Here is a 12,842-nt window from a genome sequence, read left to right as displayed (position 1 = left end):
TCTTTATATCTGATTCTGTTTAAAGATGAAATATCATAACTACAAAAAAAGGTCAATCTACTGTATTATTTTTCAAAATTCATCTGTAAAACTCAGCAGGTCATCATAAAATAAATATTTTAAAAATTAAAAAGCAGTTCTCACATAAAAATGCACATGAATTAAAGAAATTTTCAAAATAAAATCCAAAATGCAATTGCATAAGTATTGAAAAATCAAAGCCAATTACACATTCCTTATACAATAACGAATTGTCGAAAAAAAACCTAATATTTTAGTTTGGTTAGTAGCAAAGAATACAGACAGCACCATACCCCAGTAATTTCAACATTCAAAAAATATTAATTCAAAACGAAACAACTGAAAGAAGAAGAGAAGGGAAATTTTTTTTATAAATTTCTTTTTGATTCAAAAAAAAAATATAATATGAAGAACCCATCAGATCATTCACATAATATTTCAAAGTTAATGAAGGGAACAAAAACAAATAATACACATTTACATGTTAACAATATCATTGTGCATATCTATATACATATGTACAATGTTATCTATATTTTTATAGGCTTTAAAGAAGTTAAAAGAATTTTTAAAGATTGAAAATGTTTTCAGTACCTGATCTACTTATTTATAATATTATGCATTTCATAAATAGAATAATGTTTTATTAGAAGATTATGGGGCTCAACTCACTTACTTTTCAGTACGAGTAGGTACCTTTTTCTGATTTTCGTATGCATTATATAGATTTAATGATTATAACAAAAATTCATTAGTTATAGTCATATCACATTATTTTATAATCCTATATTTAACAAACATAATAAAATATAACATAGGATTTTCAGCCAAGCAACAATAATAAATGAAATGGAATTTTTTTTTAATGGAAGGGAATTGACGAACAAATCAAATTTTTTTTGAATTTTATACACTGTGAAGTACGTTGAATTTGGTGCGACGTTGAGTATGGTAAAACATAAAATATAATATTGCTTTCAACAATTGCTATAACGCAAGTTTAAGTTTATTAAAAAAAGCATTGAAATAACACCTTGTTACCTCAATCAAATCCTTTTACATCGTGCGTTCTCTATATGATGATATTGGAAGATCTTAAGTTATATCGCAAAAGCCTTTTATATAAGAGCTACCGGTCGGTCCCGTAAGGAGATCTTTCTTCTTATTAGCAAAACCAGTTTGCATATATTAAATACAAGCAGTAGCCCTATGAAGTTTCTAGTTCTTTTCGTTCTCAAATTAGCGTTTCAACAATTTACAGCCAAAAAACCATTGCACCATAGAGAAGCAGACATTGTCAGATTTCTTAGGAATGTGATTCTGAGCGAAAATATATGAATTAAAAAACCTGAAAAGCGTAAGAAATAAATTACATTAAATGTTCTTTGATGAAGTTTAAAAATATTTGATATTTACTACTAAAGAAAATTTAATAATTTATGAAAATTAATTTGGGCTTTATTTTCTGATTATTCTACATTCTGATAACAATAATCATAAATCAATTTTTGTATATCCATTCGGCATTTTAACTTTTTAGCTGGTTGTAATTTTTTAATATGTGGTAAAAGACTATTAAAAAAGCATTTGTCCTCATCATCATTGTCGCACTCTCTAATTATTGTTCTTTCGTGGATATTCTTTGAATGCTCATTATATTTTTGTTCTTTAAGAAAATTAATTTTTTCGTATTCTAAGTCGATAATTTTCTCTCCAATTTCATACCATTTTCTCTTTTTATTACCTAATTTCTTCTCATTTGAATTTTTATAGTTATGATAATTATCATTACTGTCTTTGTTTTTATGATTTGATATATCTTTTACTTTGTTATTGACATTAGTTTGTATATTTGTCCCAATATTTGAATGGTCGTCTTCTTCATGAGAGTTAACAATAACCGGTTTAATATCTCCATCAATTTCATTATAAATATCATTTTCAGCTAATTCTCTTGTAAATTGCATTGTGTTGTTTGATATATTGGAGTCTAAATCATTATTACTACTATCAAATATTTCAGTTTGATTGAAATTCTGCAAAGAATTCCAATCATCATTAAATGAATGAAAATTTGATTGTGAATTTTTACTTAATGTTATAGCAGATTTTTTACCGACTTTATTCAAATCACTTCGTATATTAACATGATCTTTTAAAAAATTTAAGGTTTTAAAAAATGGCCAAGACGGCTCATATTCAAATTGTGCTTTGCTGTTGTTATCAACTGAATGTTCAGAGTTCAGTGATAAAAATTTTCTCAGTTCAAATCTATATGTGTCTCTCAATCCTTTCCATTTTCTTTTAATTTTATCTTCTGTAATTTTGCAAAATAAAATAAAATATTTTAATTTATTATTAAATTTATATTAAAATATTTTAATATATTTTATTAAAATAAATTTATAATAAATATTTAAATTATTATTTAAAAAAATATAATGAACATCTAGTTACTTAAATTTGTGCGAATAAATTAAAATTTTGTTAAAACAGGTATAGATTCCCATTTCTTTTTTCTGCTTTAACCTTTTTTTAATAGTTTCATTTACCAAAATTTAATTAAATTATACATGTATGTGTGTACTTACTAGGCTCATTTACTTCATCACATATTTCATCCCAACATTTTTCAGTTAAAACTCTATTATGATACTCTTTTGATGTACGATCCCATAACGGTGGTCTTGCACAAATTGCTTTGATTAATTGCTCTACTTCCATTATTGATATCATTTAAATTTAATTGAACTAACCTATATTATTTGTTTGTCTGTATGGATTATGAAAATTAGCAACAACACATAAAGCAAACGTAAATTAAATTGTTACAGTCCGATTTTTTCATTTAAAACGAAATCTTATATTGAACTGACTAGCAGCTAGCTAACTATTCTTATGTAAAGTATAGACAGTAGAGAAGAAATTTTTTTTGCTCTCATTTTACAACGTATTATTATTATTATACAAAAATTTATGTACATACATATATACATATGTATACATACTTAACATTATCGTAGCAAAAACACACGCTTTTATTTTTGTTCCTATTGCTTATCTTTCAAATTTATTTTTCTTATCTTTTGTCTTCACTCTTATTTCGAATATTATTATATAAATGATTCTGTATTAGTGAAAAGTAATTACACTTACAACAAACATTATTTTTGTGTATACATATTTTATTTTGAAGGTTTGTATGTATTTTGTATCACTATATATACATTGAAATTATAATACATGCGAATTACAAACACTTTTCAAGTCATATCGCATATTTTTTTCTCGTTTTTAATTTTATCTTGTCTTTTAGTATTTATATCTATAATTTATACACTTATTTTAAAAGTACATACATATTTTGACTTGTTTTTATTATAGTATAAACTTTAATTTCAAACTTTGTTAAGCTTTTACAAAATAATTTAGACAATTATTTTTAAGACAAGATTTTAATGGTATCCAATATCACATTAAAATATTAAGTCAATGAAATATGGATGAATGTATATAATGCAATATACAGCGAGATTGAATAATTATAATAAATTTTAAAACACAATACTAACCAAGAATTGTGTATATTACGTTCTCTTTAGAATATTACTTTTTTGTGATTTGACATTAGAATGTCAAGAAACACTGTGACATTTCAATCAAATTTTCAACATAAAATTCTGGTACTTTTTTAAAACACAACTTTTATGTCAATTAATATGTACAAATAAAAATATTATTTGCTCATATCATTGTGTGTACTGCTTTTAGTGATATACAGAAAACAATTTTTGTAATTAATTAAGTACACAAGCCAACTACTTTTTTTGAGTGGCGCTATTTCAAATTAAAAAACTTGTTGATCACAAGCTCCCCCAAGAAAGTAGTTCGTTGTTTAATTACTATAGTTGTCTTCTGTACCTAATTATTCTAATTAAATCATAATTTTAATAAAACGAAATTAATTTTTAAATCTTGCATAAACATTGTTATACAAATGGTGCAATAATTGATTTTAATATGAAAAAAAAATTAGCAAAAATTTGTTAAAAAATAAAAAAAATATATTATTTACATACACAGGTATGTATATAAAATAATGCCAATGCCTTATAATTTTTATTTCATGTCATGGAGTTAATGCTTAAGACTTAATACACACAAGTATTATGTCAACGTCATGTTAATATAGAGACGACTACATGATTATTGCACGTCGGCAATGACATGACATAAATATTTTTTTTTACAAAATATTGCCACCGTACTCTAGTAGACATATATTTTTCCTTGCAATGGAAAGTACATATGTATGTACATATATACATGCATATACATAGGTATAAGTTGTTTATTTATTTTTTATAACATTTGTTACTTTTATGTGAACAAAAAATAAATTTTCAAAAATAAGTATAATAAAAAAATGGAAGAGACGAAACACACTTCTTTAAAAGGATAAAATGTAAATTAAAATTCGAATACATATATAAAAAGTCACATGTATACATACATACAAACATACTCGACACTATAGAATAGAATTACGAAAAAAAAATCATAATAAAATAATTTTCTTTTTTCTTTTTTTGTTTTGAAAAATAAAAAAATCATGACCAGGACATTTAAATTTACATTCTTTACCATTTATTATTTTGTATGTTATATGGTTGGTTCCTTTTCTACAAAGAAACAATAAAAATATAAAAGTGAAATGCACATACTCACATGTATGTAACAAAGGTTACATACATGCAAACATACATTATGCTATTATATCAGCGTTTTGTTATGGGTGAAGATGCACATACATATGGGTAGCACATAAATTTCGAATTAAAAGAGAAAAAATCATGGAGGGAAAAAAAACATCAAAAAAACTTTTTTGTGTTATAATTTATTTCCCTTACTGTTATATTTTTCCCACTTTATTAAAAGTGTAAGGATATGGTATGTCCTTATTATTATTTTTTTTTCTTTTACTGTTTTAATCATCATTTTCTAATTTTATTTGTGCTTAGGAAGTTTGTTTTCTTTTGAATAACTTCTTTAATTGAATAGAAATGAAGTAAAGAGATTTTCATTTTTACCCGCATATCAATGATTTTACAAATCATTATTCTTTGATTTTAACAGTATTTAAGAAGAAGTATAAGTGAATGCTATTTAATTTTGGAAATAAAAAAATTCATATTTTTATTTAAGGTTTATGATGTAAGCAGCTGGATAAAGCTATACATATAACAGTTTCTCATGCCGTGCTTTTAAAAGGTTGTAAATAGAACGGTCTCTTTCGGTATGTAATAAAACATAACCTTAACTTTTTTGGTATAACAATTTTTTTTTATAAATCAAACTATTCCTATCTACCGGAAAAAATAACGCAACTGCAAAATTCATCTACGAATTTGTGCGGGATAGTGTAGTTGAGATAGTTTTGGCTTCTCATGAGTAGTTTGAACACAGAAATGGAACGCAAATTATGTAAAAATTTCGTATATTGAAAAAATAAAAGACCGGAAGTAAATGCAATGTAATGTATTTCATTCAGCGTTGTAAAACGTTTTAAAAATTTTAATTGCCGATTATAAAAGCGATTTTGAATCCTTCATGTGCTATAAAAATTTGTCACAAGCTATTATACTTCAATACTCCGCCATTAATATTTGTAATACAATGAGAAAGATAAAAACATACTTACATCTAATTTAATTTACAGTATACAAACGTTAGTATATATACATAGGTTAGTATATATATACATTTTAAGACTCTACAAGCATAAAGAGTTATCTAAAATTAAACATTCGAATTCTTCAATTCTAACATAATTGATAACATATATTTATGAAATTACAAAAAGAAAATACGTACATACATACATATATATATATATATACATGCATATTTCAGTTATAAATAGACCACTACATCCCTTTAGAAGTTTGCGGCAATTTGTCGTTTGGTCGAAAGCATTGCAAAAACATGATTTTTTACACTATCGTGGCTTAAAATTTGTTTGAAATTCCCTCAGAATAGCTTATCTAAATCATTTTTTTAACGCTTGCGAAACACTTACGTCTCTTCTAAAATCTAAAGGCCTTTTTTTATCCGATCGTTGAGTACTTGAACTATTTAATTCTCAAAAAATTTTTATGATCATGTAAGTATATTAACATGATCATAAAAATTTTTATTACTGTAAGTTAGACAAAAGTTCTGGTATTCAATTTAATGAAACGTTAGTGATTTTGCCAGCTTTCTCAGTTTTTAAATTACGAATTCTGAATAAGCACATTACTCGGTGCATACATTACGAAATTTCAATACAATTAACATAAGAAAGCATAACTTTTCAAAATTTTTATTACCGCAACCATCAACGTTCTGCATAAGTCAAAGTAAAGCCAAACTCATAAACACATATATTTAAAAAAAATTTTCTGAATTCTTAAAATAAAGTATGTTTTGTATCATGGTATACAAATATAATATGAGGTACACAATAATATTCCTACATACATACATATTGCATATACTTGGACCCGCAAGTATATTATAAATATAAATTTTATTAGAGGTGTACCCGAGCATATTCTACAACGATTTATGTTTTATATTGATTAAAGCATATAAAATGAGAATTTTTTGCTTTATCAACTCGGGGGAGTTTTTATGTTGGCTATTAGTCGATGAATGATGATTTTCTTCAAAATAGAGTGTGTATTTGTGTTTAAGCATATAATATTAAATAAAAAAATATAACCGTTATAATAATGACACGTGTTTTGCTTAATGAAGTATATTATCAAAGATTTAGAAGAAGAATAATAATTTAAACAGAAGCACATACATTTAAATATATTTATTTGCACTCGCATTGTTTGCTGAACATTTAAATATGTTTAATTTTCTTTACAAAAATATATATTGTGTGTACAATTTACTTATTGAATCGCAAAATTTCTTTTATATTATATACAAACTATTATTCAATAATTTTTGAGTGCAATACTTCAAATAAAATTCAAGGAATTTTTTATTTATTTAACATGAAATCCGACCATGCACACACTTACATATTTATTTTATTACTATAGTTCAACTAAATTTTTATACGAAATCCAATTACTTAAAGGTAATTAAACACAGTTTTGCACTTAAATGCATAATTGAATTTTTAGTTTAAAATTTATTAGCAATTGAATTTAATTATGCAATAAATATCTCTGTTTCCCTGTTTAACATGCAATTTAAAGGTGAGGATAATTAATAAGTTTTAACTTTTAATATCTGTTACTGTTAAAATCGCTTCAACCGTATCTTAGAATTAAAGAAATTGTTTTCAAAAATTTGTTCGTACACTATGTATTAAACGGGTTAAAAATCGCATTCAAAAGAAGTGTGGCTTAGTCAAACAATAAACAAACTTAAGAGGAAAATACCATTTCCACTGATGGCTCAAAAATTAACCTTCATTTTTTTTTTGCAGCGAACTGAGAGGCCTTTCAGGATGAATTCTAACATTATACAACATTAAAGTAGTAAGAAAAATTGTAAAATGTAGGGGATCGTTACTAAACAGACATAGAACGGAACGATTTGAATAACATTGATTATCCCAGTTTGAAATATTGAAGATATGAATTTTGTAGAACGGTAAAAAGAAAATTGCAAAAATAATAAAAGTACTCAAATCCTTATTTATCGGTATGTTTGTAAGTATGTACTAAAGTATGTACATATAACAAAAGTATAACTAAAATAAACAGACGAATAAATTTACGAATTTGTAACAAAAAAATGCAAAAACAAAGTGAAATCTTATTTAATAGGGCTGTTTTATATTGTTCCATGTGTTGAAAACTTTGCATTACTTCATCCTCTCATTCTCTCTTCTATAAAGTATTTCTCTCTCTCTCTCTCTCTCTTGTTGGGTTTATATAGGAAAGACGGTGTGAAATGAAATGTAAAAATTTCAACATTTCTAGACTAGTTTCAATTGACGTATAGACGTAATGTACGTGTATATGCATGCATGTATTTATGTACAAAAAAGAAACATTATTAACCTTTCATATGAAATGCACATTTACAACTCTGTAATGTAAAAAATTTATTAAGGATTCAAGGCAACATTCCTTTGTAAATGTTTTTCAAGTTTTCATTCGCACGTAAAATTTACCCTAAAATTTTTGTAAATTTTTGCTTTTCATTTTTAAAAGTGAAAACCTTAGTTTTTTTTAAGTCTCGAAAAACACAGATTTTCATTCTGCACATTTTCAGTTGTATATAGTTGATAAATTTCCAGTATAAAAAATAAGTGTAAAATTTCTTCACAATTCTAAGTGGATAGGAACAACAAGCAATATAAATTTTTTTGTTGCAAATAAGATAGATTTATACGTAATTAAATTTCTTGTTTTTAAAAAAATATAAAAATGGTAATTGAATTATTTTGCGAATAAAATTTAACTTTTTGTTATTGTAGATTAACATTATCAAAGAAATTCTCTTGCTACATCAAAGACTTCAGAGAAAATTTCCAGAAAAAATCCCAGCTAAATAACAAAATCAACGGACGGCAAATTGGAAATACCTCAAAATGATGAATATCAATTGAATTAAAATTTTATTCAAATAAATTAATAAAAGGAAAAAGAAGAACATTGAAAAGAAAACTACTTTCGTTTAAAAAATCTAGACTAATAGAACTAGGATAAAACATGATTGGTCAAAATATGCGATGCAAAAACAAGGATTTTAAATAAATTGAAATGTCAACATATTCCCGAAAACGCTCAAGATTAAGTGTTCATTTTCTCAAATTGGAGTATTTAGTGATTTCGTATAAAAATTGTTTTCGTTCTTAAACTTCATTTCGTGTACTTTTATTTCAAAAAATTTTATACTAATCACAAAAAAAGGATTGTAAATTCAACGGGTTTTTTCCCTTTTTTTATGAGTGTGTTTTAAAAAAGGACCACCCACAGTTTTATTTGTTAATTTTGCCTTTATATATACAATATTAGATTTCCGATTACTTGTAATATTAGTCAGAAATCTTGTAAAAAAATATGTACTATGTAGCTATATACATATGTATGTATAATAAAATGACGAAAAAGAAAAAGAGCAAAATAGCATAGTTGTCAAGATTAATAAAAAAATAAACAAGTAAAAAATTAATATTCTACAATTTTTAACATAATATTCATATTAAATTGCATTGTCAAGAGATAAAATTCTCATTTCGGTTCTTAAGGTGCTTTTTTTTCCAAGTGCAACATTTTTAATAATTTTAAGAATATTTTCCCCTCTTGTTATAGAAGATACAATAAAAATTTTATTTGCTTCTTGTTGATGAATTTATATTTTGAGTGGTAGAGCTGGAGGGTTCATAAGACAGGAAAAAAAAATACCAAAAAAATCAAACAAAGTTTTACTTTTTGCGTTGTAATTTAATCTTGTTAACATATTGGAATGCTTAAGTCAAAAGATTATGGAAAAAAATTGAAAATTTTTAAGCAAAAAATTAAATAATTTGTTCTTTTATGCCGAGATGAATTTTTAAATTGGTTGTAGAAATGCTTTTATTTGTGCCTCTTTTAATGACGGAAAATTTAGAAGCTAAATTGACACATGTTATGCCTGTAAATTCTTTTTGGAACTTAATTTTATTATGGTGGTACGAACTCTATATTCTTTTCTGAACACATACATATATGAATTTTCAATGAAAGTAATATTTTCTATATACAATTTCTAATTTTTGATTTAATAGGATTGTTATTTTATTAATTTCATTAGATTTTGTTAATTAATGTATGACTTTAATGCATAATTTCTGTACTAATTTAATCGCAATGTTTTCAAAATGTACAAGTATACATACATATATGCTTAAAGTACATATACCTAGGTTTTAAATGACTTATTTTCTTATTTGAAACCTATTCCAGTATAATTAGTCAAAAAAATTGATAAATAACGCAATTTTTATTATTACCATCCAACCGTTCTCGTTAATATTAAAAACTTTCGCATAAAAATACATATTTATCTAAATATGGATAAGAAAATAAAAAATTACTACCTGAAATCAGATAAAATAAAAAAAAGATAAAAATTAAAAAAAAAAGACCTTTTTTGTCCTAGCTAAAATTCTCTTAAAAAAAAATAAAAATAGGTCCGAAGAACCAAAAGACTAATTCAAATAAACGAGGATGAATCCAGCAAATTGTAATTCACGATCCATAAATCATAATCCAGAAGTAGAGAAAGTAACAAAAACAAAATAAATGAATATTATTTTCATTTTTCTTTTTTATTTTTTCACTCTCTCCTCATAAAAAGTAGCTTAAGATATGTATAAATGTATTAAAAAAATCCTTAAAATGAATAATGAATTTTTCTCCGAAAATTTTAATTTGTGTACAAAAACAATAAACGAATTTTGTACTTTCTAATATTGATTTTTAGTTGTATAGAATAATTTACATCACAAACATTATGGTTTATGAATAATATTAATTTAAAATTCTCTTCTTGTATAACCATTACATACTATGTATGATGCAAAATAAAATTTGAGTGAAATCATTTATAGTTTTATAGAAATATCTAGGTTATAGTGCTACACAGAAGACAATTTTTGTATCTACACAACAAGGTACTTTAAGTAGAGGGGCACAAGTTAGTCTTCAGTTTTTTAATTTAAAACAGCCCCACTCAAAGGAAGTAGTTCTATTGTAAGTTCTATGCACAATGGTGAAATGTAAACTAGCTATTTATAAAATTAAATTTCAATAAACAAACAACCAATTGATTATTTTATGACGAAAGATTTATTAATCAAATATGTTATAAATATAATAATCCTACGACAATCACTCTTATATATTAAATCGGTAAAAAAAAATGTCATTAAGATTTAGTTTCAGAGAAACAGCTATTATAAATAATACTTTTTATTTCAGCTATGTATCTAGCAAAAGAAGATTTTCTTAAAATAGTTTTGTAAAATTCTTTAAAGTTTTTACAGGAGTTAACATCATAAAGGAAATATAAATGCAAATATAAATATGTGATATAAATTCATATATATTTAAACAAATTTATGTGCATGTTTACATACTTACAAATAATATATTTTATGTTAAAAGCGTGTTAAAATAAAAGAAGTGTGCTTATTTGTAAAACTTAAGTTACAAAATTTATTAGTAAAATCGAAGTATTTTCTTGTCCTTACAACCACAACAATATAAAAAATTTAAAAAAAAAAGTAAAGGAAAATGTAAATGGGGATACCTATTATGAAAAGTTAGAGAAAATAATGATCCTTTTAACCTCTTTGTTACATTTTGGTACACACATAAATAGGAATTAATTTTAAAAATTTATTAATTATTTAAATTACTTGTTTAGTAATTGCGAAAAGTACAATGTTAAAGTTTTGTATGTATACACATATTTATATAAACGAATACAGAGATTTTTGCATACTTCCCACAGGCATCTGTACATTTAGTTTATGATACTTTCATGCACATACATATGTATATATGTATAGTAATGTAGATAAATACATAATTACGTATTTGTAACGAACGAAAAGGCGAACAAAATAACACCGTCTTTTACTCAATTTTATCGGTTTTCTTTCAATTTGTTTTTTTCTTTCCTTTTAATTTTTAATTGATCCCTTTAACTGATTTTAAGATAAAAAAAAATCAAAAAAATTCATAAAACTGTAATATAGCTATTTTAATCTAACTTTGTAATAAAAATTAAGTATTAGAATACTAAGATTTTTTTAACAAGAAAAAATCAACTTAGTTAATAAAATAACATACTATTGTCACCTTGTCAAAATTAGTCCGAAACACCTTGTCAAAATTAGTCCGAAACATTGATGGCAAAACAAAAATATTTTAGAGCTAAAATAATCGGTGGAAAAATTCCTATTCAAATTACTTGAGAGCAATCTTACTTTCTGACTTTCAATTGTGCTAACGCACAATTTGTTTAAATCTTCAAACAATGAGAAAGTGACATAATTTTAAGAGATACTTTTGTATTATATCTTTGACTTTGAAAATCAAATGTCAATTAAACCGGTCATGTGAGTAATTTACTTTTTGAGAAATTTTTAAACCCATTTTCAAACTACTGTTACAAACAAGAAATTAACAATTTGTTTCATACGCAATTTCGGTTGATTCCCTATCCTAATTGAACTTAATTCAAAAATACAATTCAGGTCCAACAACAATGTCAATGCTAAGTCTTTCGTTGTCATTTTTTCAAAATTTTTGTTGTCACTTTTGTATTACCGAACCTACATAAGTTAAACGATATAAAAAATTCAGAAAAGTGTCTTTTTTCAGGTGACAAATTAGTTAATAAGATCAATCTTGAAAATTTGGATAAATTCTCATAATTTGTTGTAACTAAGTGCATTTAAAAAAATAATGTTAGGTTTTTTGTTAAAAAGAAATACGAAAGAGAAAACGAACAAATCTTATCAAAGCATATCAAAGTATGTACATAATATTTATAAGTACATATGTAATTATGTATATACATACATAGATTTCTACATACGTATAGGTGTGAACTTCAAAAAAAAGATTTCAAAAACACTTTTGAGTATGGCAAAAAAAGATAGCAAACAACCTGATATGGACTTTGGGTAAAATTAAGTTCAACACACACTTATGTATATATATGCATATATCACACACATTCATATGGGGATAGTTATGAATTTTTATTTCCTACATACATGTGCATATTATTACCTAAAAGCACAAAGTCGT

At 24.7% G+C, this 12,842-nt stretch overlaps 1 protein-coding gene across 1 annotated transcript; it reads right to left on the bottom strand.

The window, feature by feature from the left end:
• Nucleotides 1–1,490: 1,490 nt before the first annotated feature.
• On the bottom strand, nt 1,491–2,877 carry LOC129607770 (putative uncharacterized protein DDB_G0282499). Its single transcript, XM_055518943.1, has 2 exons — nt 2,613–2,877; nt 1,491–2,338 (listed from the first exon to the last, which is right to left on the bottom strand). Exons 1-2 carry the CDS (start codon nt 2,755–2,757, stop codon nt 1,491–1,493), a joined length of 993 nt encoding a protein of 330 aa, XP_055374918.1. The 5' UTR covers nt 2,758–2,877.
• Nucleotides 2,878–12,842: the final 9,965 nt, after the last annotated feature.

Source organism: Condylostylus longicornis, unplaced genomic scaffold (genome assembly GCF_029603195.1).
Source record: "Condylostylus longicornis isolate FDR11 unplaced genomic scaffold, ASM2960319v2 ptg000028l, whole genome shotgun sequence".
Lineage (NCBI taxonomy): Eukaryota > Metazoa > Arthropoda > Insecta > Diptera > Dolichopodidae > Condylostylus > Condylostylus longicornis.
This window is presented reverse-complemented; position numbering and strand designations above follow the sequence as displayed.

Coding starts and splice junctions, on each gene's coding strand:
- LOC129607770 (XM_055518943.1), bottom strand. CDS start 2,757: ATGATATCAATAATGGAAGTAGAGCAATTAATCAAAGCAATTTGTGCA. Junction 2,339..2,612: donor TGATGAAGTAAATGAGCCTA/GTAAGTACACAC, acceptor GCAAAATTACAG/AAGATAAAATTAAAAGAAAA.